This window comes from Chiloscyllium plagiosum, unplaced genomic scaffold, assembly GCF_037043375.1.
Source record: "Chiloscyllium plagiosum isolate Xiang-an unplaced genomic scaffold, Cpla_swu_hap1 HiC_scaffold_11, whole genome shotgun sequence".
NCBI classification, from domain to species: Eukaryota; Metazoa; Chordata; class Chondrichthyes; order Orectolobiformes; family Hemiscylliidae; genus Chiloscyllium; species Chiloscyllium plagiosum.
The window spans coordinates 60,366,120-60,392,445 of record NW_028270149.1 but is presented as its reverse complement, the minus strand read 5'-3'; the positions used below and the strand labels follow the sequence as shown (position 1 = coordinate 60,392,445).

Sequence of the window (26,326 nt, the reverse complement as noted above, 5' to 3'; positions counted from 1 at the left end):
CACACACAAAGGTGGCCATCAGGGTGAGAGTGGCACTGGGTGTATTTTTACCCCGTTGCCCAGATCTTTATACATTGAGTCCCTTCGGACCCGGTCCATCTTTGATCTCCATATAAATTGGAAGATGGCCCAGGTGACTGCAGCGGCACAGGTTCTGGGAATAGGCCAGACCTGTGCCACATTTAACAGCAATGACAGTGCCTCACACCTGATGACCAGGTTTTTTTCCCGCGATGGAGAGCGACCATAGCTTCTATCTGCCCGGTTTCTGCCTCACTTTGCTTATACGCTCCTCCCAAGACTTGGCATACACCCCAGCCCCCCAAACCAAATACCCAGCACCTTCAGGTGGTCGGTCCTGACAGTGAAGGGGATCGAGGATTGGTCAGCCCAATTCCTGAAGAGCATGGCCTTGCTCTTGCCTCGGTTTACCTTGGCCCGCGGGGCCCGTTTGAACTGGTCACATATGCACACACAGACAGTCACCCAAGGCTGGAATCAAACCCAGGTCCCTGGCACTGTGAGGCAACAGTGCTACCCATTAAACCACCTTCCCAATCTTCTTCTTGGTGCAGCTCTCCCTCTTTCTCCTGAGGCTGTAATGACAGGAGAAGTGACAGTACTTAAATAATTGAAAATAGTAAGTCAGAAGGTGAACATTGGGGTGAGGAAAAGATTGGCAGAATGGAAAACAGTGGGATATATTTTTGCCTTCATTTAAATTTTTCTCCTCTCCTGAGACAGTGATCCCTCGTTGGGAATCAATTGTGTCTCCTGGCAGCTTGACTTAAATGACCTTTAATAACAAATGAAAACAGAAAATGTTGGACATTCTCAGCAGGTCAGTCAGCGATTGTAAAGAGAAGCCACTGACCATGGCATTTCAGTTGCGTATCTTTCATCTGCCAAAACTTTGGAAAAATTCTCCTTCCATTTGTTGTTTAACTGTTCATGATCAATTCATGACTGGGTGTAGAATGACTGCAGACATTTGATCTGATCCATTGGGTGTCCGGACACTGAGCTCATTCTATAGCTTTCCTCTTCTGCTGCTCTGCGCTTTGGAGTCCTGAGAATTATTATCACTGGTTGGTACCTCATTTCAAGATACGCTTTGTGCTACCTTGCAGCATGTTCTCCCATAGATCTCTTTGAAATAAGGTTGAAACATAAGACTCTAAGAGGATTTCACCAGAAGTCATTGCCAAGAGGTTGTTTCCCCTCAGAGGAATCTATAATGAAGAAACAGAATTTAAAAATAAGTAGGTTCCCATTTTCTTCTCCGAGGGACATTGTTCATCACAGTCTCTTCCCCAGAGAGTAACAGATTTTTTTTAATATACATTCATGGGATATGAATACCATTGACTGAGCCAGCATTTATTGCCCATATCTAGTTGACCTTGAAAAGGTAGTGATGAGCTACCTTCTTGAACTGCTGCAGTCCATGTACTGCTCAGGATAGCGTTCCAGGATTTTCAAACAATACACATTTTGAAGGCATAATTAGATAGATTTTTGATTTTTGATCGAAGGCCAAACTGGACTACTTGTGCTCTTATTTCTTATATACCTATGATCCCCTGATTTCATGGTAATGGAGGTTATGCTTGGCCATTAGGTTACAGACTGTCATTGAATAAACTCTGTTGTGGCTAAGTGCAACAGTGTCTTTGGGATGTTCAGATTTGAGCCGCTGTGTCTATCCCATTTAGCCTTTGGTCATGCTGCAAGTATTTCTACCAGGTCCAAGGAGGCCCTCAAGTAAGATCCTGAGTATGTAATGGGAGCAGGTCACAAGGTAGAACATTTCATCTTGAGTCATCTTGAGAAATAATATAGTAGCATTGATAGATGCCTGTTCAGCTAACAGGGAATAGAGAACAAGCGCAAATGTGTAATTTTCAGTTTGGCAAGCTATAATTAGTGGACTGGCATAAGGAGAAGGCTGGATCCTCAGTTATTTGCAACCTATATCAATGGCTTGGATGAAGGGACCGAATGAATGGTAGCTAAATTTGTTCATGACAAAACATGAGTAAAGAAAGTTAGTTTTCAAGAGAACCAATCTACCTGGGATATAGACAGGATATGTGAGAATTGCGAAGGTATATATTTCATACATATGTATTTAAAATATATGTACAGTTTTTGGAATTTGAATTTCAAAAGAGAAGCAAATTTGTATTAGTTACTTCTATGATGGGTTTTCATTAAAAAAAACTCATTTCCAGAAAATGAAATTGAATCCAGTTTTTGTCATTAAGGATGAGACTGCAGACCCCTATGGTGTTAATGGAAAAATGTTATTAAGTAATTGTCACATTTAGTGTGATTATGGACCACATGTTTTCCATTCCACCAATCTTTCCCTCACTCCAACATTATCTTCTGACTTCCTATTTTCAGATATCTAAGTACTGCCACTTGTCCTGTCATTGCAGCCTCAGGAGAAAGAGGGACAGCTGCACCAGGAAGATTAGGAAGGTGACAAATGTAGAGTGTTGGCAATTTTAATCAAGGCTCTACTTTGGTACTCACTTTTAGTGAAATTGTTGCGATGACCTTGGCTCAGGAGATCAGGGTATAGAATAAGTTTGAATGGAAATAAGGAATATTGGAAACAAATTACTATTAGATATGTCTTATAGGCATCTTAAGTAGCCAAAATACAGATGAGGCATACAAGAATAAATACTGGGTGTGTGTGTGAGAAAAGGATGGCAATAGCATGGTTGATTTTATTCTTCACAAAAACTGGTGACATCAAATTTGCAACAGTAGCTTCGATGAGGAGATTGTTTTTTGAAGCAATGCTTTTGGAACTGACCAGAGAGTATGTTATCCCATAACATACTATAGTACTATAGTATTGTATAGTATGACAAGATTAGTGAATCAGTTCAGTGTAAAGACACTGTTAGATCTCAGTAACTGAAATAAAATTGTTTTTCACATCCAGATTAAAAGGGAGGAGAATGGCTCTAAAATTAATACGTTAAACTTACATAAAGGCAATAATCTGTACATGAAAGCTGGGATAGCTAAAATGAACTGGGATACTAGGCTAGAATATAGATCTATACAGACATTTAAGAGGATATTTCAAAAATTGCAGAATGACAATATTCCTACCCTAAAGAAAAATTCTGAAAGAAGGAGCCACCATTCCTGGTGAACTAAAACATTAAAGAATGCATTAAACTTTATACTTTTCTTTAAGTTATGCAAGATGAGTCACAGTTCAGATGATTGAACAAAATAGAGAGAATGGCAGAGAATGGCTAAAATATTAATCAGTAGACAGCAATCAGAGAATGAAAGAAAACTAGCTAGAGATGTAAAGGTGGATACCTTAGCAAAACCAATGTAGTGTACAAAATCCCATGCAAGGACTGCACAAAACACTACATAGGACAAACAGGAAGACAGCTAATGATCCGCATCCATGAACACCAACTAGCCACGAAACAACACGACCAGCTATCCTTAGCAGCCACACACGCAGATGACAAGAAACATGAATTCGAGTGAGACAACACTACTATTATAGGACAAGCCAAACAGAGAACAGCCAGGAATTCCTAGAGGCATGGAACTCATCCACAGATTCAATCAATAAGCACATCGACCTGGACCCAATATACCGGCCACTGCAACGGATAGCTGGAACTGACAACTGGAAGCAGCAGATTCAAACCACTACAAATGCTGGAGGAAAGATCACAGAAGCGCTTCACAGGAGGCTCCCAAGGACTGAGGACATCACCTAGACAGGGGACGAAATGTCTGCAACACAAATTCCCAGCTCGGCGAACAGAACCACAACAAGGTGGATACCTGTTTTGACAGGTATTTAAAATTTGAGACAGTATTGGATAAGTATAGTAGGTGAGTGTTGGTCCTCTAGAGAATGAGAATGGGCAGTTAATTGTGCATAAAAAGGAAATTACAAATGAACTAAGCAAATATTTTGCCTCTGTCATCATTATAGAGGATATAAAGACCATTCAAGTAATTGCTGAAAATCAGTGGTGGAAGAGAGAGAGAGATGCTTGCTGAAAATACAATTTCAGGGAAGCAGTACCAAACAAATCAATGGAGCTACAGGCTGGGAAGCCCATGAAGCTGATGGATTTCATCCTAGAGTCCTAGGGAAGAGGTCTATATGCATCACTGTGTATTTTTCAAAATTTACTGGATTCTGGAAAGGTGCTATCAAACTGGAATATAGCAAATATAGCTCTTCTATTCAAGAAGAGAAGGAGGCAAAAAACAGGAGACGAGAGACCAATTCGACATTTGTCATGGTGTCAGTTAGAATCAATCATTAAGGAGATATAGCAGGACATTTAGAAAAATTCTAGATAATCAGGAAGAGTCAGCATGGTTCTGTGACAGGGAAACCAATTTATTGAGTTCGTTTTGGAAGTAACATGCTGTGAATAAAGGGACATTGAGTCATTATGTTCAGAGGATTTGTCAGCTTTTAGTTCTTTAAATTTCTTCAGTACATTCCCTTCACTAATACCAATCAATTTAAGTTCCTCACTTACATTTGGTCCTTGTTCCCCACTATTTCTCATATATTTTTTGTGTTTTCCACTGAAGACCATACAAAAATATTGTGAATGTCTCTGCTATTTCCTTATTTTGTGATATAACATATCCTGTCTTAGCCTTTAGGAAACCCTCCTTTATGTTTATAAGCTCTTACAATTTTTTTTCACATTGCCTACTAGTTTACCATCAAACTTTTTTCCCCTTTTCAACCAGTTTTGTTCATTCTTTGCTAGTTTCTACAACTCTACTATTCCTCAAGCTTGCTCCTTCTCTTCATAATATTATAGGATGTTGTTTTAATCTAATACTATTCTTAATCTTTTTTGTTAGTCATGGATGGATCACTTTTATCCTGAAGGTTTAATTTCTCAATGGATAGCATACCTGTTGAATATTATTAAATATATCTTAGAATTTTGATCATTCTATATTTTCCATCATGTCTTTTAATCTAATTTTCCAGTCTGAACAAACTGCTCCTTATATCCAAGTGCTAGGCTTTATTTGCATTCAATGGACTAGTTTGGAATTTATATAGAGTCCTAGAGATGTACAGCATGGAAACAGACCATTCGGTCCAACCCGTCTATGCCGACCAGATATCCCAACCCAATCTGGTCCCACCTGTCAGCACTTGGTCCATATCCATCCAAATGCTTCTTAAATGTTGCAATTGTTCTACTTGTTCTGGCAGCTCATTCCATACATGTACCACCCTCTGCGTGAAAAAGTTGCCCCTTAGGTCTCTTTTATATCTTTCCCCTCTCACCCTAAATCTATGCCCTCTATTCTGGACTCCTGATCCCAGGGAAAATACTTTGTCTATTTATCCCATCCATGCCCCTCATAATTTTGTAAACCTCTATAAGGTCACCCCTCAGCCTCCTACGCTCCAAGGAAAACAGCCCCAGCCTGTTCAGCCTCTCCCTATAGCTCAAATCCTCCAACCCTGACAACATCCTTGCAAATCTTTTCTGAGCCCTTTCAAGTTTCCCAACATCTTTCTGATAGGAAGGATGCCCGAATTGCACAACAGTTATATGTGTTACTCTAAAACACATTGTAAAATTGCATCATATTATGGTCACTCTTTTATAGATAATTCCTTGTTAAAGGGTTATTAATTAACCCTCTGTCATTACACAAAACAAAATATAAATCCCCTAAAAACAAAATTCAGAAAAGGTTCAGCAGGTTTGGAAGCATCTGTGGAGAGAAATCAGAGTTAATGATTCGGGTCCAGTGACGCTTCCTCGGAAGTGAAAGGATCTGAGGAATTTCTGCTTTTGTTTCTGATTTCCAGCATCCACAGTTTTTTTTTTAGTGTTTCATAAAATATAAACCAATATTTATCCTGCAGATTCCATGATATTTCAGAATACTATCTCAAATACATTTCATTAATTTATCCCACAAACTATTTTTTGCCAATTTAGTTAGTTCAGTCTATGTGAAGCCATGGCTATTGCATTGTTTTGTTCTAAGTTCCCAGTATGGTATGATTAATGATATCTCCAAGATCATTATTATCTTGAGGGTTCTGTAGAGAGGGTTCCGCTCTAGTTACTTCCTATCTCTAGCTTTGTTTATCCTACTAGAATTATTGAATCATAGATGCCCTACAGTGCAGACAGAGGCCATTAGACCCATCAAGAGCACCGACCCTCCAAGTATCATCTCACCCTATCCCCATGACCCTTCATTTACCATGGCTAAATTCATCCAGCCTATACATCCCTGGACACTATGGGGCAATTTAGAATGGCCAATCCACCTAACCTGCACATCTTTGGACTTGTGGGAGGAAACCAGAGCACCCAGTGAAAACGCAAACATGGGATGAATATGTAAACTCCACACAGTCACCCATGGCTGGAATTAAACCTGGGTCCCTGGCACTGAGATAGCACTGCTCACCACAACATAACCACGTTCTGATCTTCTGAGCCATGATCCTTCCTCACTATTGTCCTTATGTTGTTATTATAAGAGCTAATTATTTTCTATTTTGTTTATCTTCATACATTTTTATTTTTATTTTGCCATTAGTTTATCGAGTCAACCAGCAACTCTGATACAATGAATTTATTTGTTTTTAAATTAGACCATTTTTCCTGACTTTGACCTCATTCACGGATAATTACTGATAAATTCATGCTAAACGCTCCTATCTATCGTCTTGATTTTTCTCTCTGGACTTCTATTTTTTTTCTTCACTTGAATTCCATTCCTAGATTTCTTGTTTACAACCTTAGTTATTTCACTTGCCAAGATACTGGTTTTCGTCCAGTTTAAGTAGAACCTATCCCATTCCCTTTCTCCCCGGTATGGGTACCAGTGTCCCTTAACTCTGATCTGCTTGACACTGTGCAAATGTGTCAATTCACTATAAATCTAGTCCATAGAATATTTTCTGTTTCTACTTAATTTAAACCCTAGCAACTCTAACTACCTCAGCAGTTCCTAATTCCTCCTCCCATGGGCATTTGATCCTGCTGGGTCTTTTTGATATGGTAATAGTGCCAGGGGGCCTGGGTTCGAGTCCCATCTTCTCCAGAGGTGTGCAATCATATCTTCTCCGAACAGGTTTATGAGAAAATAATTGTGGGGATATCATCCTGCCCTTCTGCAATTGTATGGACTACAGCCCCCAGGATGCACTGGGAGCGCATGCGTACATGTCCGACCGTTCCATCTCGGGTTGATGACAACCTAACCTGCTCGTGAGGACCTGTCGTTAATTGGTCAGCTGTCCAGCAACGGGGGGGGGGGGGGGGGGACAGGCGGCCTTGTGGATGGCTAGGAGGGCTGTCACTCAGCGGCCCGCCATTGTGTTTGGTTGAGAGCGTGCCGGTGGTTGTTGGTCGCGAGCAGTCTCCAGGCCGCTGTCCACAAACTGACTGAAGGTAGGTGCTGCAGGGACCGGGGAACTGAGCTTCGTCTTGTAGCCGGGGGGCCGACGCCGCCGTCGTTAGTACAGTCTGTCGGCACGGGGGCGGGTTAAGGGGGGGGGGGGGAGGAATGGGCCCGGCTCCTGCCCCTGCCCCTAGCAACGCAGCAGAGTGCGGTGATGGGACGTTACACATGATGCTGCGACCCGGCAGGTTTAAGGAGCTTTTGTAAACGTGTTAGCATTATATTTCTCGCGAGTCTTTCAGTAATGGGTGCTGCACGTGAACCTCAGTCTTCGATTAGTTGTTCCTCCTTTAATAAGGTAGTTGTTTAAAAACGCCTAGTAACAGACTGGCATTGGAACGACCCCTCACATCTGTGGGTGAAAGTGAGGACTGCAAATGCTGGGGATCAGAGTCCAGATTAGGGTGGTGCTGGAAAAGCACAACGGGTCAGGCAGCATCCTGCTTGAATGAGGGGCTCATTCCTGATGAAGGGCTTTTGCCCGAAATATCACTTCTGTGTTGACTTTTCAGCTAATAGCATTTTTAAAAATAAACAGGTGATGTTTTATAATACATCTATGACAGGTCAGCACAGAATTACAGGATTGCAGTGAAGAAATTTTGGTGATGACTTGCATTAAGAAAGAATACACTCTCAAAGAAGCTGGATTAACATTCTTTGTAGGAGAAATGTTATGATAACTTAGTCTTTAGTTGAAAGAAATTGACAACATTTGATACTTTTTCTGATGGCTTATTTTGTTACTGGTAGTTCACATGTCTGATTTCATTTAATGCAGAACTCATGCGATGGTGTAGTGCCTCTGGATGGCAATGTTTAGGAACTGTTTATAGATTGAAGCTGGAGGAACAATTTTTATCTCATTAAATACTAATCACATTTTGTAATTTTATATGGATCTATTATGTTCTGTCTTTCTGAACATCCCTGTGATAAAAGAAGGAATTCCCACCTCAGTAAACAACAATTTAGGATAACAGTTTTCCCAGTGTGCACTGATGTTGACCTCTATGAAGGAGTGAAGATTTGGAACGTTGAATGAGGAAACAGGTGAGAGTTGATATTTAAATGGGGATCACTTAATAAACAAAAATGATTTTCCTTATAGTTACAGTTCTATGTGCAGATTTGAAATTTCTGATAGAACTAGCCTTGGTAGTATTGAATGTTTCCCAGAGGAGCATGAATATTTGAGCTTAGTAATTGGACAATTGGAAACATTTTTGATAATGGTGATCAATTAAATGTCTCATGATAGGGACAGGAATAGTGATAATTTCACATTTAATAATTCTATTTGAGTTGTTGGTCACATTGTTGATTAGGATTGAAAACATATAAACTTTAATTGAAAGGAAGATTTTTATTTCTACTTCATAAGATTTGAAGATAATAGTGGAATAGAGTGCCAGTTTGCTGATTGAGTGTTAAGCAGGCGTTATATATTTGCTACCTATTTTGGAAACCAGCATAATTATTTATTTGAAAAGTTCATTCTGGTAGCATCTGTAGAGAGAAATCAGAATTGATGTTTCAGTTAATGGTTAGCGTAACAGTTCTGAGGAAGGGTCACTCGACTCAACGTTAATGCTTTTCTAGAAATTTCTGCTTTTGCTTCTGATTTACAGGATCTGCAATTCTTTTGGTTTTTATTTAATGATTATTTATTCCTCTAATACTGTTTTTATCCTCCAGTAGTAATTTTAAAATCTGTCTTAGTGAGCTTATTGATCGACTTAAAGGACTGTACATATCATACATTGACAGTGTAGTTTAGTGAATGAAGAGACCATTGGTAAAAGGAAGGAATAGAATGGTGGCCGGAGGAATCTGAATTAATCTGAACAATTGATTACAACACTCTTAAAAGATTAACCTTGCTACTAGCTAGCATCTAATTACATCCTCTGGTCATCATTGTGACTGCATTTCAAAAAATATGTATCACAGCATTAGCGAATGTTGCCATCATTTTGCAAACAAGAAGATCTTGCGAATAGATATGTATGTACAAATGGCCAGGTATGTTTTTTTTGGTGTTGGTTGAAGGATGAAGTTTGGGCCAGACAGTGGATGAAATATCTGCTGTTCTTTGAATTTGAAAGTTTCAGGCAGGGCGGCACGGTGGCTCAGTGGGTTAGCACTGCTGCCTGACAGCACCAGGGACCTGGGTTGAATTCCTGCCTCAGGCAACTGTCTGTGTGGAGTTTGTACGTTCTTCCCGTGTCTGCGTGGGTTTCCTCTGAGTGATCCGGTTGCCTACCACAGTTCAGAGATGTGCAGGTTAGGTGAATTGGCCATGCTAAATTGCCTATAGTGTTAGGTGTATTAGTCAAGGATGAATGTAGGGATATGGGTCTGGGTGGGTTGCTCTTTGGAGGGTCGGTGTGGACTTGTTGGGCCGAAGGGCCTGTTTCCACACTGTAGGGAATCTAATCTAATTCAATCTAATCAAAACTGTTGCAGTCATTAGCCCAGTTATCCACAGAATTTGTTTGCTTGTTTCTAATACCAATCCATCTTTGTTGTTTGAACCTGTCTGTTTCTCAGGCCAGTAATCTGCTGTACGTTTTTTCTGTTCTTTTAGTTTGTAAACAAAAGTTCCCCATACTTGCTGTTTTCTTTCAATATTTTTAAAATATTAATGTTTTGTCCTTTAAAATTTATGAGGAGAAATGGTTCCTTGAATCTAGTTTGTTCAATCTTTTGTGATTCCAAACACACAGTTATGAGTCAAAGAATAATTGGGAATTCATCCCTTGTTTTACCCCACATTTCTACCTTGGAATGGAACTTTACTCTATCCATCTCAAAGCAGATAAGATTTGTGTAAAGTCTCTTTTGGAGATGATACACTCCCTCAGACTGCACTGAATTATCGTTCTAGATTGTTAGATTGAATAAAATACCATAAATATAGGTTTGATGAAGACCAGTCAATAATAACTTTGGATCTTTCCGTTGATAGAACTATCAAATGATCGGAGTTGAAAGAGTTAACAAACCTAATTGGAGCGTGTGTGTGTGTGTGTGTGGCACTTGGCATCATAGAATTCCTACAGTGTGGAAGCAGGCTCTACGGCCCAACAAATGCACACCGACTCTCTGAAGACCAATCCATCGAGGCCCATTCTGCTGTCCTATTACTCTACATTTACCCCTGACTAATGCACCTAACATGCACATCCTTGAACACTGTGGGTAATTCAGCATGGCCAATTCACCTAACCTGCACATCTCTGGATTGTGGGAGGAAACCAGAGCACCGGAGGAAACCCACGCAGACACAGGGAGAATGTGCAAACTCCACAAAGACATTTGCCTGAGGCTGGAATTGAACCAGGTGCCTGACGCTGTGTGGCAGCAGTGCTAAGCATTGAGTCACCGTACCCTCCCTTGTTTTGAAGAAATGATTCAAAAGGAGAGAAATTATGTGAAAGGAAGTAGAGGTTCCAAGTTTGGTTCAGATGAGAGAAGAAGGCTCCAGGTGGGAGGTGGTGTCTGTGAATAGATAACTAAAATGACTGAGGTAGTGAATTGCTTGCAAATGAATGTGGGATCTTTAACTTAAGGCTGTATAGTTTCAGGAGCAAATATATAGGGTTAAAAAATACATTGTAAAATATGCGTGCTAAGTATTACATTTAAGTGAGATACAGTAAGAAACGTAGTAACTGCCTGGTTAAGTATTGCAGATTTGCATATATATGATGGGAATGTATTGGATGTGACCTTGCCAGTTTCTAGAAAGTGTGGTGAGGGTGATGGCTTTTTTTGTGTAGTAATATGGGGGGAAACATATTTTTATTTTAATCTGTTGTTCTGTGCCAATAAATATTATCTAGGAAATTAATGCTTTCCTTGTGTGTTGTAGCTTTCAGTTTAATGGAGGATTAATAATTATTGAAGGTATTGATGAATTCTTCTGGTTCTGTTTCTGTCAGTGTCCAGATACCATACGTGTCAACACAAATGTAAAAGATACTGTATAATGTAAAAAATGAATTAAAGAGAATGAAAGTATAACTTTTAAAAAGTAGCATCAAAAATCGCAAGAAAATGTCTGGGTGGTTTCGAGGGGTAGAGCAAGGAGGTGAATGTGAAATCCCTGGTAACCAAAGACACAACATTTTTATTTATCGAGCAGTTTAAATTGAGTGACCAGAGATCTAAGATGGTCACTTGTGAACTCAATGAGGATTTCAAGGGAAGTTTATTTTGACCCGGAATGTAGTTTGAATATGGAACTTAATACCATGTGGAATATTTGAGACAGCTGGCAGAGGACTGAAGAGGAAGCTAGGTCTGTTGATAAGGAAGAAAAATATGTGCTGGTCAGGTAAAATGAGATAAGGTGGATGTGAGATCATGCAAAGCATAAAGCATCAAAATTTTGTAGATTAGTACATGTCAAGTCCATGGAGGAAAGAAGCATTGCCAAATCTAGTTCTGGTGATTTTTATTTTAAATTAGATAATGTAAATCTTTCCAAGCCAAGCAATAGCTGCCTCATTTGTGAAGTTGAAGTTGAAAAACTTGTCACTTAGTCTGAGGAGTTCGAACTACTCAGTAATGTGCAGTCTTGTTTGTGTCCCTCCACAAATGCATAAAAGCTGCATATGGGCCATGACCTATTCTGAACCTCTTTAGCAAGAACTGCTCTTGCCATGGTACTTCAAAACATGTAATTTGACAGATTTATTAAAAAAGAAACATTTGTGGATTCCCAAATTTCTTTCCTTGATACAAAGCATGTCCGCTGGTAATTATTTTTCATGAAAGTACTGAGATGGAACTTGGGGGCATTTCAAGATGAGGGGGCACATTTTTAAAGTGAGAGGCAAATCTTTTACACACAGGATAGTTCATGTGTGGAATGAACTTCCTGAGGAAGTGGTGAATGCGGCTACAGTTATGACGTTTAAAAGACATTTAGATAAGTACGTGAATAGGCAAGATTTGGAAGGATCAGGAACAGGTAGGTGGGACTAGTTTAGTTTGGGCTTATGGACTGGTAGGAATGAAGGGTCTGTTTCCGTGCTGTTTGACTTTGGGTCTATGTGTAGTAGATGATTTGACAGGTTATGGATTGATAAGTGAGCACTCATGGTTTCAAACAGCTTATGGGTTTTAGTCAGTCAATGGATGTGAGGAGAAGAGATGTTTGCGATGACAGGATGGCTATCAAACAGAGGTCTCAAGTTCTGGTTCACATTGTTGTATTTAAATAGGTGTCAGCATTAAGGGTTTGTGATACCCTTTGTTAGTCGATTGGACAGTATTCTGCAAATGGCATATGATGGGTCAAATGCTGAAGTCTCTAGTGGTGTGGCAAAAGCATCTGAATCAACGTTGTGCGGTTAGTAAATTGTTTCTGGTTTCCTGATGAAGGGCTTATGCCCGAAACATTGATCCTTCTGCTCTTTGGATGCTGCGTGACCTACTGTGCTTTTCCAGCACCACACTCTCTGCTCTGATCTCCAGCATCTGCAGTCCTCACTTTCTCCCTGTTTCTGGTTTTGACCTTGGCTGCTGTTTTCTTAGATGCTCTAGAAGGTCAAAGTCCAATGTAGAGCCACTTCCTAGTATGTTGGGTACAGAGCATGCTTGACATGATCTATCTGGCTATCAATATAAATATGTTTTTTTTGCCACTGGCATTGTGATCGTGGATTACACTAAAGTTTGAGCAGATTAAATGTATTGCGTGAGCTTGAGGATATTTTTAGAGAATGCTAAGATTTGTTCAGCTATTGAACATGACAAGAAACACTGTTTAATAGAAGTATTTAATTGGAGAAGAGCTGCTGTTAATGGGTTGAGAACAGGTCTGACCCAGTTAAACTACAACCAAATATTGGCTGGAAAATCTCTTATTTAGCATTGGCTATCTTTAAAAAGAATTATTTGGATGCAGACGTGGTATATTTGCACAACAGGGGGAAAGGACTAGCAATCAAAGCTAGAACTTGGTGGATGGTGAAAGGATAAACTTCAGCAGAAAAATGATTTATCTGACAGATGTTAGTTTGTTGCAAGTGAGAACCAGGCTGAATATAAAACACTTGGAGGGGAAGTGATAGAGGAAATGGGTGTCAACAAGCATGTGAAGGGACTTTCAGCAAATGTGAAAGGGAGTGTAAAAGTCTTCCATCGGCATTGAAATTCAGACTTTAACTGGGACGAGTAAAGCCCTCATTCCATGAATAGATGAAATGAAAAATTATTATTGTGTTCCACTGTTCAGCAAACCATCACAAAACAAATAAAATCCCAGTGAGACTTCCAAAATGATCAATTTGCCTTACTGACTGACTGGCTGCCAATACTCCCTCTAATTTTCTTTAAATGTATGGCCGTCTGAGGTCTGTGCATGTATGACTTCTAATTTTGGAAGTCAAATGTGTTAGCATACAGTCAGCATGTGGCAAACCTCAGAGGGAAGTTGGAACAGCTATATGGCCAAAGCTTTCAGGATAAAAGCAATTTGCAACAGATTTAGTCAGAAAAGGAAGAATAACTCTCTTTAGCCTAACACGTGACTTGAACAGTAGCAGAGATATGAAATGATTTTAATCTACTACTATGAAACCTAAACTATAGCTCTTCAAACCTTTGTAAATGCACACACACTTCATAATTTAAAACAGGTGGAAGACAAATGGTTTAAGACACACATTAAGGGTGGGGGAAAATATAGTCAGAGTAAACAAAATTCTGAAGATCAAAAGTCCAAAGCGCCAAGTGGAAAGTTATTTTCACTCAATCCTTTTGATTTTACAGCTGTTGGCAGTAGGTGATGACATTGCTCAATTCAGTGGGACTCAGTGTATCATTGTTTTTGAATTCTTTCTTTTAAGCTTTCAAGGTTTTCAGTTTTTCCTACACAGAGAGGGAGAAATGAATGCTTTCTGTTTGCAGGCTCTGGCTGTTTCTTCTCCTCAGCTGCACTTGGTGCACACATCAGTTCAGCATTGCACAAAAACCAGTCAGAGGCTGGGCCCCTTAACACACAATTCTTAACGCTCCTCAGTCTCAAACTCCCCTTTTTATTGCTCCATAAAGAAACTTTGTATTGCGGAGTTTGAAATATGGCTGTGATTATTTGCACTTCCAAAAAGTGTTAATTAAAGTGCCAAATTCGGCTTGGCAGTAAAATTGAAACCTATGTGCATAAGGAGCAGTAGCAGCAGTATGAATACTGGCTGAGTGACAGAGGATCGAGTAGTGGTGAAGGAATGAGGAAGGTATGTGGTGGATTCTCCGAGAAATAGTTTTGGAACTGTTGCTCTGCTATCTTAATGGTTTAGATTTCAAGGAGGAGAACACAATTAAATGAACAGAAAGGAGGCCAATGACTTCAAAAGGATATTCAAGTCTGTAATGCTCGCTCCTTAATAAAAAAGCTTGCAATTACTACGCAACTACTAATCACTCCTGAAGAAAATATGTGCCTATCTTTTGCAGATCTATCTTTAGAGTTCCTTCATTTCGATTTCCACCCTGGCACAGTACTGACATGGCTCTCTAAAGTCATAAGTAACATCTGATGTGACTGTGAGAAAGGCAAATTTATTTATGCTTGTCATTCTTGCACTGATCTGTATATTTGACTCAATTGATTATGCCATCCTCCTCCAATGCCTTTCCACCTTTAGTCAGTTGGCTGGAAATGCTACTTAGCTGATTCTATTCATGGATATCTAATTGTAATCAGAGATTCACCATTGATGGCTTTGCTTCCAGTTCTACACAATTAACTCTGGTATCACCTGTATTGCCCATGAGTCTTCAACATTAAATCCTGACCCAATGGAATATTATAGCGTCAGGTCAGCACCGAGCAAGTAAATCTCCTGCTAACTGTCCTCTACTGATGTCCCTCTTCCACACACCTTCATCAGATGATAAATCGGTATTTCTCCATGTTGAGCAATAATTGGAATAAGTATTGAGACTTGTAGGGGCATAGAATATATGTCAGTTGAGGGACTTCAACATCCATCAAGTGCCTGATATGGCTGTGTCTTGAATAGTATAGCTACTAGATTGGACCTTGTGACGATGCCGTCACTTTAAAAAAGTGATTTTGTCATCGGTTTTTTGAAGAGATGTTGTAAAGGCAGAGGTGCCGAAAAGTCTATGGTGCTAGAAAGCTAAAACAGTTTAACAATGGAAGGGGAGTGGCCAGTTCTCCCAGTTCAGGGCTTTCTAGTGTTTTTAGTTTTATCAGTTACCAGATGTGTGAGATCCAAAAGGGTTGCCAGCTTCAGTAAATGATTCCCAACAGACTTTCTCTGAAATCTCTATGCATGTTGTTCCCTTCTTCCTGTAAGAATCTGTGTTTGAATTTACCTTTTTGCCAAAGGATGTGTTTATGAGCTGTTACTACGTTGGAACAGTTAATTAGTTAAGTTGCTGAATCAGGTCATTTAAGTTTTCCAATAGCTAAGTTATCCTAAATTCTGCTTTTTTTTGTTTGTGTTTGAACTATAGTGTTTAAATAAATTCTGTTTCGTTTCAAGCCAAGTGATTTGACCAGTTGCATCACACCTGCAACCCCTTATTTCACACCTATCTTTAAAATAAGAAAAAGTTAGTGTCTAGGCTACTGAAAATATTTTGTGGGGGTCTGGCCTGGTCCATAAAAGCCTGCAGCAGATTTTGCTTAAATTTGATTTATTATTATCACATGTACTGAGACAGTAAAAAGTATTGCCTTGTGTGCTAATCAGACAAATCATACCTCGCAGAAGTACAGCAAAGTAACATGGTGTGGCAAAAATCCACCTGCCATTGTCTTTACTTCCAAAGAAAATGTATTGATTAAACATCTTGTTTGTCAGTTGTTACTTTGAAATTCATCCTGGCTGGTTTGAATGAGAAGCCATCAAAAGAAATGAAAGGTCAATGGGATCGCATTTGTTTAACACGCATTCACTTTCAATGTCCATTTTCATCCACGGTATGACAAAGATGAGTCAGCTGGTAAATTATCAATTCTTTTATCCATCCTTGCAGAAAAGGATATGCAAATTTCCCAGATGGCTGTGAGTGCCCATATTCAATTATGTTTTTGCTCCAGTCTCGGGACTGTTTGGAGCAGATATGGCCAAAGTTCATATGGTATATATCAGTCTTTTTGGCTAAAGCTTTCAAGTATTGTCTGGCAGGTCATAATGTGCTGGAGCCTGACATTGTCCACAAGTGGCTTCTCAAACCATGACTTGTGCTACCTAGAAAGACAAAGGCAGCAGCTGGATGGGAACAATTCCCCACAATGCCACACAACATCCTGATGACTTGCTTCACTGTCACTGGGACAAAATTCTGGAACTCCCTTCCAACAGGCACAGTGATTCGTATCTATACTCCCTCAGCCCTTGATGCTTACAGCAGGGTACTTGGCAATGGGCAATAAGTGCTGCTCCAGCCAACATCACCTGCATCATGTAAAAGAATTAATAAAAAGAAAAACTGTTCCATTGATGTTCTATTCAGTTTTCCACCCTTTTGTTGTCTTTAGACATCAGCCCATCCTAAACTCAGTTTTTCATATTTTATATTTTATATTTGCTGAGATGCAGTGTATCCTCATCCACAAATCATTCTCTTTTTACCCTTTGATGCTTTTGCTTATGATATCCATACAATTCTCTAGCCCAGCTGTTTTGCACTCTGCTGCTCTGATCTCAGCCTTTTTTGTTAGCCTCATCACTCCCCTTTAGTTGTTGGCTACACTTTCAATCCGCTCGGCCTAATCCCCCTCTCAAATACTTTGCCTCCTTCAAAACCCTTCTTTAAAATCAACTTAATTGACCTAGCTGTTAATTATTCTTAATGTCTCCTCAATAGCACAGAAATCATTTTTGCAGCTCTGTGAAGCTCCATGAGATATTTGTCCGTGTTAAAGGTTGCTAAGTTCTTCAAATACAAGAAAAAGAAGGTAATTTTTGCACTGGAAAGCTAATGTTGTGTTCTTGGTTCAAATCAGAGAATTTTGAAATGGCAGAGCAAGGCTCAACTGATAAATCTACGCAATCTACTGACCCAAGTGGATGTCCTGATGTTGACAATGGTGGTACTAAAACAAACAGACCAGTTTCGGTCTCGGTAAGCGTTTATCTTCTATTTCTATAATTCATCAATTGATCATAAATGATTGACCTGATCAGTAAAGAGTATGATTTTAGCTTGTATTTTAACAATTGACTTTGAAGGACAAAAGCCATTCTAATCTAATTCTGAACTGTCAGTATTGTGTAATAGACTAGGAAACTAAGCGTAGAAAAATACTTCTAATGATCTATTTCTGTCTGGTCTTTGTTTTTATTTAAATAATAGTTAATAAGTGAAAATGACTTTAAGTATAGCCTTATTGAACTATGACTGCATGAGTTTAGGTGTTATGTGCACTTATACTTGAAGTTCCACTCTGTTCATGACTTAGAGTCATAGAGGTGTACAGCACGGAAACAAACAGACCCTTCGTTCCAACTCATCCATGCCGACCAGATATCCTCACCTAATCTAGTCCCGTTTGCCAGCACTCGGTCCATATCCCTCTAAACCTTTCCTGTTCATGTACTCATCCAGATGCCTTTTAACTGGCTTACTTGTACCAGTCTCCTCCACTTCCTCTGGCAGCTTATTCCATACACTGGAATTAACTGATAATTCCCGGTTCTGAAGAAATATGGTTAATTTATTCTTGAATTGCTTTTTAAGAGGATGTTTGTTATATTATTTGTACCCGTTTGATGTATTAAATCAAGTGCCTATGCTTCATTATCAAGTTAAATCAACTCATTTCCAGATATGCTGTAGTCATTCCTGGAAAATTGTGATTCATTGGTTATTGAATAAATGGGTAAGTTAAAGGAGCATGGTATATTTATTCCCAAATAATACCAGATGAACAGAAATTCTCTTCTCATTAAGTATTGGGAGCAGTGAAGCCATTGTCTTCAGTCCAAGATCCAGATTCTTATCCATCTCCCCAGAAACTGTCAGAATCTAAACAAGGGTGTTTGCATTCTTGGTCTTCTATTTGACTTCATGATGAGCTAATTCCTCATAAACATGACATCACTAAGCCCACCTCTTTCCTCCTCTATTATTGTCTGACTTTACTCCTACCTCAGTTCATCTGCCGCTGAAACTCTTTCTCTTGCCTTTGCTTTTGACCTTTAGCCGTAACATATGAAGAACGTCTTAGGACTCTGGGTCTAAACTTGGAATTTAAAAGGATGAGGAGGGATCTAATTGAAATGTACAGAATACCGAATGGCCTAGACAGAGTAGATGTTGGGAAGATGTTTCTGTTGATAGGAGAGACTAGAAGGGAATAGCCTTAAAGGGAAGACCTTTTAGAACGGAGATAAGGAGAAACTTCTTCAGCCAGGAAGTAGTGAATTTATGGAATACATTGCCACAGGAGGCTGTGGAGGCCAGGTCATTGAGTATATTTAAGACTGTGAGATAGGTTCTTGAATATCAAGGATTACAGAGAGAAAGTGGGAGAATGGGGTTGAGAAACTTATCAGCCATGATTGAATGGCAGGGCAGATTTGATGGGTTGAATGGCCTAATTTCTGTTCCTACGCCTTTTGGTCTTATGGGTTATACTAATATATGCCTTGCTAGCTTCCCATTTTTTTTTTTTTCTTCCCTGAACCAGAGGTCATCCAAAACTCCATTGCCTGTGTCCTTGTGTGCACCAGCTTGTGTTCGCCTATCACCCATGTTATTGCTGATTTATTTTGGTTCCTGTTCAATCAGAGCCTTGAATTTAAAATTCGTAACCTTGTTTTTAGATCTTTTTATGTCCTTACTGTTTCCTATATTGAAGATATCACCTGCAATTATCTGTCATCTTATGCATTTCTGCTTTATATTTTCTTCATTATTGGCAACTGTAACCTCAGCTGCTTAAAACTTCAATTGCTGGAATTTTCCCTATCATCCATTCTGACTCTCTACCATCCTTATTCTTTGAAATCCTACGTTAATCCTGTCTCTTTGACTATGCTTTCGGCCCCTGCCCTCATGTTGCATCGTGTGACTTGTTGTCTAACAATGCTTTATAATGCTTCAGTAATGCTGTTAAATGGTTATAGCACAGATGGTGCCATTTGACCTGTCACATCCATGCCAGATGTTTGCTCGAGCAATTTGATGAGTCCCATTCACCTGCATTTTTACCTGTAGCTCTGCAAAATTTTCCCTGTAGATAATTATCCAAGTTTGATTAGAAAGCCACCATTAAATCTGCCTCAAATACATTCTTTGGTAGTGTGCTCCAGATCTGAAGAAACAAGGTTCTTGTTTAAAGGAACAAGAAACAACACCTAAAGCGGAAAAAAATTCCTAGCAGTATCGCTAAGAGTAGACTGGAAGGGGACATTGAGTGTTCGATTTGGTTGGAATATGGTCAAGTGAATGGGCTGAGTGTCTCATGAGCAAGATGGATTTTGAGAGGGTGTTGTGATTTTTAAAACAGTTACTTTTGAATCTTGGGTACAGTTATTACAGGTTTAAATTGAGCATGTGCATGTGGTAAAAGTCCACTAAGTCATTTCTCAAAATACAGTTGGTTGGTTAGTTGTAGTCATAATGTTTTACAATTCACTTATCGTTGACAATAAAAAAACTCAGCATTTACTTCACATAGAGTTAGCAATAAGCAAAGCGATACCAGTTACTGGTGTCCCTTTCATTTCCTCTAATTTTGTAAAGTGTTGTTTTCACTGTAGCTTCACATCGCCATCCTGACTGCGTCTTTATTACCTTCATCCTTGTGAAAGTTGTTCAATGTTAATAACTTGCATTTTAGCTAGATTCCCACAGAATTAATACCATGCTGAAAGTATTGGCTGCGTTTTCCATACTATTTAGATAAGGTGCTTGTAGCTATGTTTTGTCTATTCTAAAGCTTTTAGTATGCATTTAATTATCAATTGTCTCACATCAGAGGGCATGAGACGAGATAGGCGAGGGAACCTCTAAAACATTGTGTAGGTGGGGTGGAGCATTGACGTTTGGCCAGGTGGGTGAGGAACAGGCTGGGTGTGGTGATAGTTTGCAGGAGAGAAAATAATCCTCTGGGTTTACCTTTGCATTCCCAGATGATCCTGAGGAGCTTTAGCAAAATAGAAAAGGATCCATTTATGTGATGTAGCCATGTCTGATAGTAGATGGTTAAACTAGTTTTCTGCCACATCATTTCCAATCTGTGTCCCATAGATTTTAGGGAGCAAAGGTGAAGGCTGTACCAGTGAGAGTAGCCAGGATGAGAGAACTTAATGGTTTTATTGGGTATTAATAATCAGAGTTTTGGGTGCAGTTGAGTAATCAGTCGCAGCAAAAGTCTTGTTAGACAGGGCCAAAGATTCAATAGTTGTGATTTTTGAAGTACAGTTGTAAGTAAATTAGGAATTAGTTCTTTTTCCACGAGCAAATTAAGGGGATGGTGTTGGGGTTTGGAATGGGGACATGGATTGAGAGTGATAAATGGTGATTGGAGATGGCTATTTGTAATTAGTGCAATGGGACTAATGATGGCAAGGTCAAGGGATTGGCCATGAATCTAGGTTGGGAATTTTCTGAAATGAAAGATTTGGGGAGGTTAAGAGGGCATGAATTCAGTAGAGAGGGAACATAATGAGTTGAGATGGAGGTTGAAATCACAAAGGGTGACAAATCATTCGAGTAGAAACTGAGGAAGGAACAGTAGATCCTTGATGCTAAAAAATTCCATACTTGCGAAGGTAGCAAATAGTGTTGACTATATATGAGGTGAGAGCAGTGAAACAAAGTGAGATGCTCAAAGGAGGAGAAAGTGCCAAAGGAGTGATGGATCAAGGCAAGATATGGTTGGTGAAAGGAGAAAACTCAAAACTATAGTTTTGAATAGAACCATACATTTTAAAATTCACTTCAGTTTAGAATAGGAATGAATGTGAAGGAAATCTTTGTGACCTTGCATAAATTATACAAGAAAAAGTGATCAAGTAATCAATAGGGTGGGTTAGGTGAAACGCATTATTAAAATCTGAACTTCTGGAAGTGTTCAGGCTGCTGTAGGGAATTTTCTCAGTTTTTGTTTTCTTAGTGTCTGCAGGATCATAGCAGAAGCCTTTGTAATTGTGACTTTCCATTGTCCTCTTTGTCTTTAAATTTTTGTCTCATTTTCTCCTTTCTCAAATGTACTGTTTCAGACTTGAGCATAGTTTCATAGTCAAATGCATATATTGGGTACCCTCCTCAAATGGTGACTGTTTCGTAAGAGCATACAAGATGATGGTGTTAGGACCATTATTGTAGTGACAGGTCTTCACAGTTTAGCCGAGTTCTTTGGCCTATCTCCCAATTCCAGTATGAAATACCAGACAATGATAAAAATTTGGATTTTAACTGAATTTTCCCAATGGTACCTCAGTTACAGGGTAAATTGTAAGGACTGTAGTGATTGTAATGAGGTTGGCCAGCTGGGCATCATATAGAATATGATTTCCTTGTTGGGCCTGTTAATCTGGTCATATTAGGGAACCCTGGCTGACAGATAAAAAGGGTGAGTGTCAGAAGTACTTGACACTCTGGTACCTGACTCTGAAGGAGGCAGTACTAAAGTCAAGGACTATTAGTGTGTCAATAAAGGGTGACTGAATACCAGTGTCTGTAAATTTTGTTCAGGCTGACTACTACTTCAGAGCTGAAATTGTCTAAATGGTTGTTGACAGGGGACTTGACATGGCCTTTTAAATTTGTATGACTGCTTCACACACTGCGCAGCAGAATTGCTGACTGAACGATAGGCACCTAGCTTACACCATCCTTTGTTTTTAAAATTTACATTGCTCCTTGTCTCTCCAGTTGAGAAAGTGAGCTGCTGGTAGGTATTTTTCAGAGTTGCTGACTATCTAACAGCCAATTCAAATATGGGTACAGGTCTTTTATTTTTGGAAATTCTAAATCCCCTCCAGCCCAACCTATATTCACAACTCTCTATAGTTTCTTGCAGTCTTGGGAAAAGTAATTGCCAAGCCATGTTGTGATGCATCGAGAGAGAATCCAGAACAAACGCATTTGTTTAGGTCGTTACTGTTATAATTATTGGTTAAGAGTGAAAACAATAATTCTGTTGAAGTTGGTGTTTTAGCAGTTGTGGCATAGCATCTGCTTTTGTCCTTAATAGTGTTAGACAGAATTTCTATCGCAATTCTTGTGTCAACTTAAGTAAATTTCAAATTATCAGAGAATTAATTGTAGAAGCACTGTATTATTCTGATTTCAATCTCACAGGTAGCCCCTGTTCAAAAAAGGGAATAGGGATAACCCCAGGAATTATAGGCCAGTTAGTCTTTCTTCGGTGGTAGGAAAAATAATGGAAAGGGTACTGAGGGATAGGATTTATGAGTATCTGGAAAGACACTGCTTAATTAGGGACAGCCAGCACGGATTTGTGAGGGGTAGGTCTTGCCTTACAAGTCTTATTGAATTCTTTGAGGAGGTGACCAAGCATGTGGATGAGGGTAGAGCAGTGGATTTCGTGTACATGGATTTTAGTAAGGCATTTGATAAGGTTCCCCATGGTAGGCTTATGCAGAAAGTCAGGAGGCATGGGTTAGTGGGAAACTTGGCCAGTTGGATAGAGAACTGGCTAACCGGTTGAAGTCAGAGAGTGGTGGTAGATGGTAAATATTCAGCCTGGAGCCCAGTTACAAGTGGAGTTCCGCAGGGATCAGTTCTGGGTCCTCTGCTGTTTGTAATTTTTATTAATGACTTGGAAGAGGGAGTCGAAGGGTGGGTCAGTAAATTTGCAGACGATACGCAGATTGGTGGAGTTGTGGATAGTGAGGAGGGCTGTTGTTGGCTGCAAAGGGGCTTAGATATGATGCAGAGCTGGGCTGAGGAGTGGCAGATGGAGTTCAACCCTGTCAAGTGTGAGGTTGTCCATTTTGGAAGGACAAATAAGAATGCGGAATACAGGGTAAACGGTAGGGTTCTTAGTAAGGTGGAGGAGCAGAGGGATCTTGGGGTCTATGTTCATAGATCTTTGAAAGTTGCCACTCAGGTGGACAGAGCTTGTAAGAAAGCCTATGGTGTATTAGCGTTCATTAGCAGAGGGATTGAATTCAAGAGTCGTTGCAGCTGTACAGGACCTTGGTAAGGCCACATTTGGAGTACTGTGTGCAGTTCTGGTCGCCTCACTTTAGGAAAGATGTGGAAGCTTTGGAGAGGGTGCAGAGGAGATTTACCAGGATGTTGCCTGGAATGGAGAATAGGTCGGACGAGGATAGGTTGAGAGTGCTAGGCCTTTTCTCATTGGAACGGCGAAGGATGAGGGGTGAGGTTTATAAAATAACAGGGGAATAGATAGAGTAGACAGTCAGAGACTTTTTCCCCGGGTACAACAGAGTGTTACAAGGGGACATAAATTTAAGGTGAAGGGTGGAAGGTATAGGGGGGGATGTCAGGGGTAGGTTCTTTACCCAGAGAATGGTGGGGACATGGAATGTGCTGCCTGTGGGAGTGGCAGAGTCAGAATCATTGGTGACCTTTAAGCGGCAATTGGATAGGTACATGGATAGGTGCTTAAGCTAGGACAAATGTTCGGTACAACATCGTGGGCCGAAGGGCCTGTTCTGTGCTGTATTGTTCTATGTTCTAAGGCAAAACTTCCATTCTTTCATTGGGTCCAGTCGTGTTCACTTCTTTCTGCTGGTTTTATTCCAGTTTTTGCATTTTGCTTTATGTTGAGTTGAGTTACGATGATTCTCAAAATTTTGGCATGAATTGTTGTTGTTAGGGTTGGTGGAATTTGTTTCTTGCACTAGTCTGATCCTGAAATTTCCAGATGAGTAAATAAACCGGGTTGTACCTCTTCCATGAGTACAAACCAAGAAAGTGCAGTAATTGCTTTGATGACTATGTTTGCTAATTCAAATGTACGTGGTGTCACATTTTGGCAAGTATTTAAAATGAACCAGAACTGACAAAGCAATAACCAAACACAGCCTTCATAAACTCATAAAACATAGCTGTTTATGAATGTCAGCGGAATTTCCCATTTTACGTTCTCAAAATGCTGTACTATAGAATGTGTCGGTATGACATAAATTCAGGGTGAATGTATCCTTTTCCTTTAACAAGTAAAAACAACCAGAGTGAAGGGAAGAGCATGCATCCCTGGCTCCTACATATTAGTTCAAATTCTGCAATCACACCACCCGTTACATGGACTGTCATCTCTGTTTTATTTAGACAATATTAGTTCATAAGATCATAAGACGTAGGAGTAGAAGTAAGCCATTTGGCCCATCGAGTCCACTCTCCCATTCAATCATGACTGATAAGCATTTCAACACCACTTACCCGCACTCTTCCCCCTATCCCTTAATTTATCTTCATTATGAAGAAGTTGCACACTTTTGGATGTTATAAGCCATAAAAATGTAAATTTCAGGAAATAGAATGGTTTTCAATGTTGCCTCAAACATTTTTAGAAGAAATATTCTTATTTAAATTTTTCTGCTGGGTTCTTTTCTGACCTGGTTCCAAATATTTTGCTTGATGTATGACAAGAAATAGAATGTTAGAAAAATTGCAGGATAATTGGTGGGTCAGAAAAGTCATTTGACTTTTCTTTGTTTTCCTGATTAGAATGATGTTAAAGTTCCTATTGTAATATCTATTCAAGAGCCCAATTTGTGTGTTCATTGCTCTATGAAGAAAAGTTTAAACTTATTACTTCAATCGGCGCGTACTACTTCATTTAAAAGATATTTCACATTTATCTCTTGGTTACCATTTCTAATGTTGTGTAACTTAAAAGACAAAGTTTTTATGATATGGAGGTGCCTGTGTTGAATTGGGATTGATAAGGTCAGAAGTCACATGACGCCAGGTTGCCATTCACAGGTTTATTTGAAATCGCAAGCTTTTAGAGCTCCTTTGTCAGCTTTTAAAATGGGGAATCCCAAATTTCTTCAATCTTCCTTTCTAACTAAGAGTTTTAAGACACAAATGTTCTTGTACATCCAGAGGCTGAATATCATAGTGATGATGATTTCCCTTTGCCTTCTATATGACTGCTGTGGTTATTTGGCTGACTAGTCCAACGATTTTGCTTTGTGTCGGTTAAACACATTGAACATTAGATCTACTATGTTTCTCAGACGTCTTTTAGTTTTCCTTGTACCCCTGTCAGTGCCAATTGTTGCCCATTTCTCCTTATATCTGTAGTACTTTATATTCAGCTGCATCAAATTTCATCTGAAGCTTTTCCACTTGGCCATTTTGTCCAGTTTATTCTGCCTTGTCCATGTTGTTCCTTTTAATCCCACTAACCCGTTGCTTTAATATTGTTTGCTAAGCTGCCTAACTTGAATTGAAGTTCTGGGTCTAGGTTGTTAAGTAAATGTGAAACTGTAGCACTTCCAATACTGATTCCTGGGGCATCCCACACAGTAATACCCACTTAGATAGAGATTACTTATTATAAAGTGTTTCTTTTTTAAACAAAATATAATAATATTGTTTTCTTTATTTCCTGCCATATAACGATAAAAGAAATTCATGATGAGCAACAAGATCGAATCTATCATGTGGCTGCTTCGAATATTTACGCTGATGTCAACATTCTTTTTTCTGTTTCCGATCTTGGGGTAGGTACACGTGTATTACATGTTTGCAATGATTGTAATATTTACAGGCAAAATATTGAGAATGTTAGGTCCCTGAAATCTTAAGTTGGCTGTAGCATCCAGTACAATGCTTATTCATTAGAAAAGGTTGCTATAGACTTTACTGGCCAAAATAACTTGATGATACTTTCTGTTAG

General features: G+C 39.4%; 1 protein-coding gene across 10 annotated transcripts in view; it reads left to right on the top strand.

The window, feature by feature from the left end:
* The first annotated feature begins 7,346 nt into the window (after positions 1–7,346).
* LOC122557152 (transmembrane protein 33-like) overlaps positions 7,347–26,326 on the top strand; it is a 165,572-nt gene continuing 146,592 nt past the window's right edge. For 2 of the 10 annotated variants that reach the window (XR_015758672.1, XR_015758673.1), the window contains exons 1-5: positions 7,446–7,469; positions 8,422–8,532; positions 12,714–12,841; positions 17,477–17,595; positions 26,056–26,150. Coding sequence is in view for 8 of the 10 variants with exons in the window: in XM_087992140.1 (XP_087848266.1) it covers positions 12,772–12,841; positions 17,477–17,595; positions 26,056–26,150 (284 nt within the window). In the remaining 2 variants the exon portion in view is untranslated. Of the gene's footprint in view, positions 7,470–7,690; positions 7,778–8,421; positions 8,533–12,713; positions 12,842–17,476; positions 17,596–26,055; positions 26,151–26,326 lie in introns of those variants that run through there. The other 8 variants (XM_087992140.1, XM_087992138.1, XM_087992134.1 and 5 more) reach the window with 8 other exon arrangements.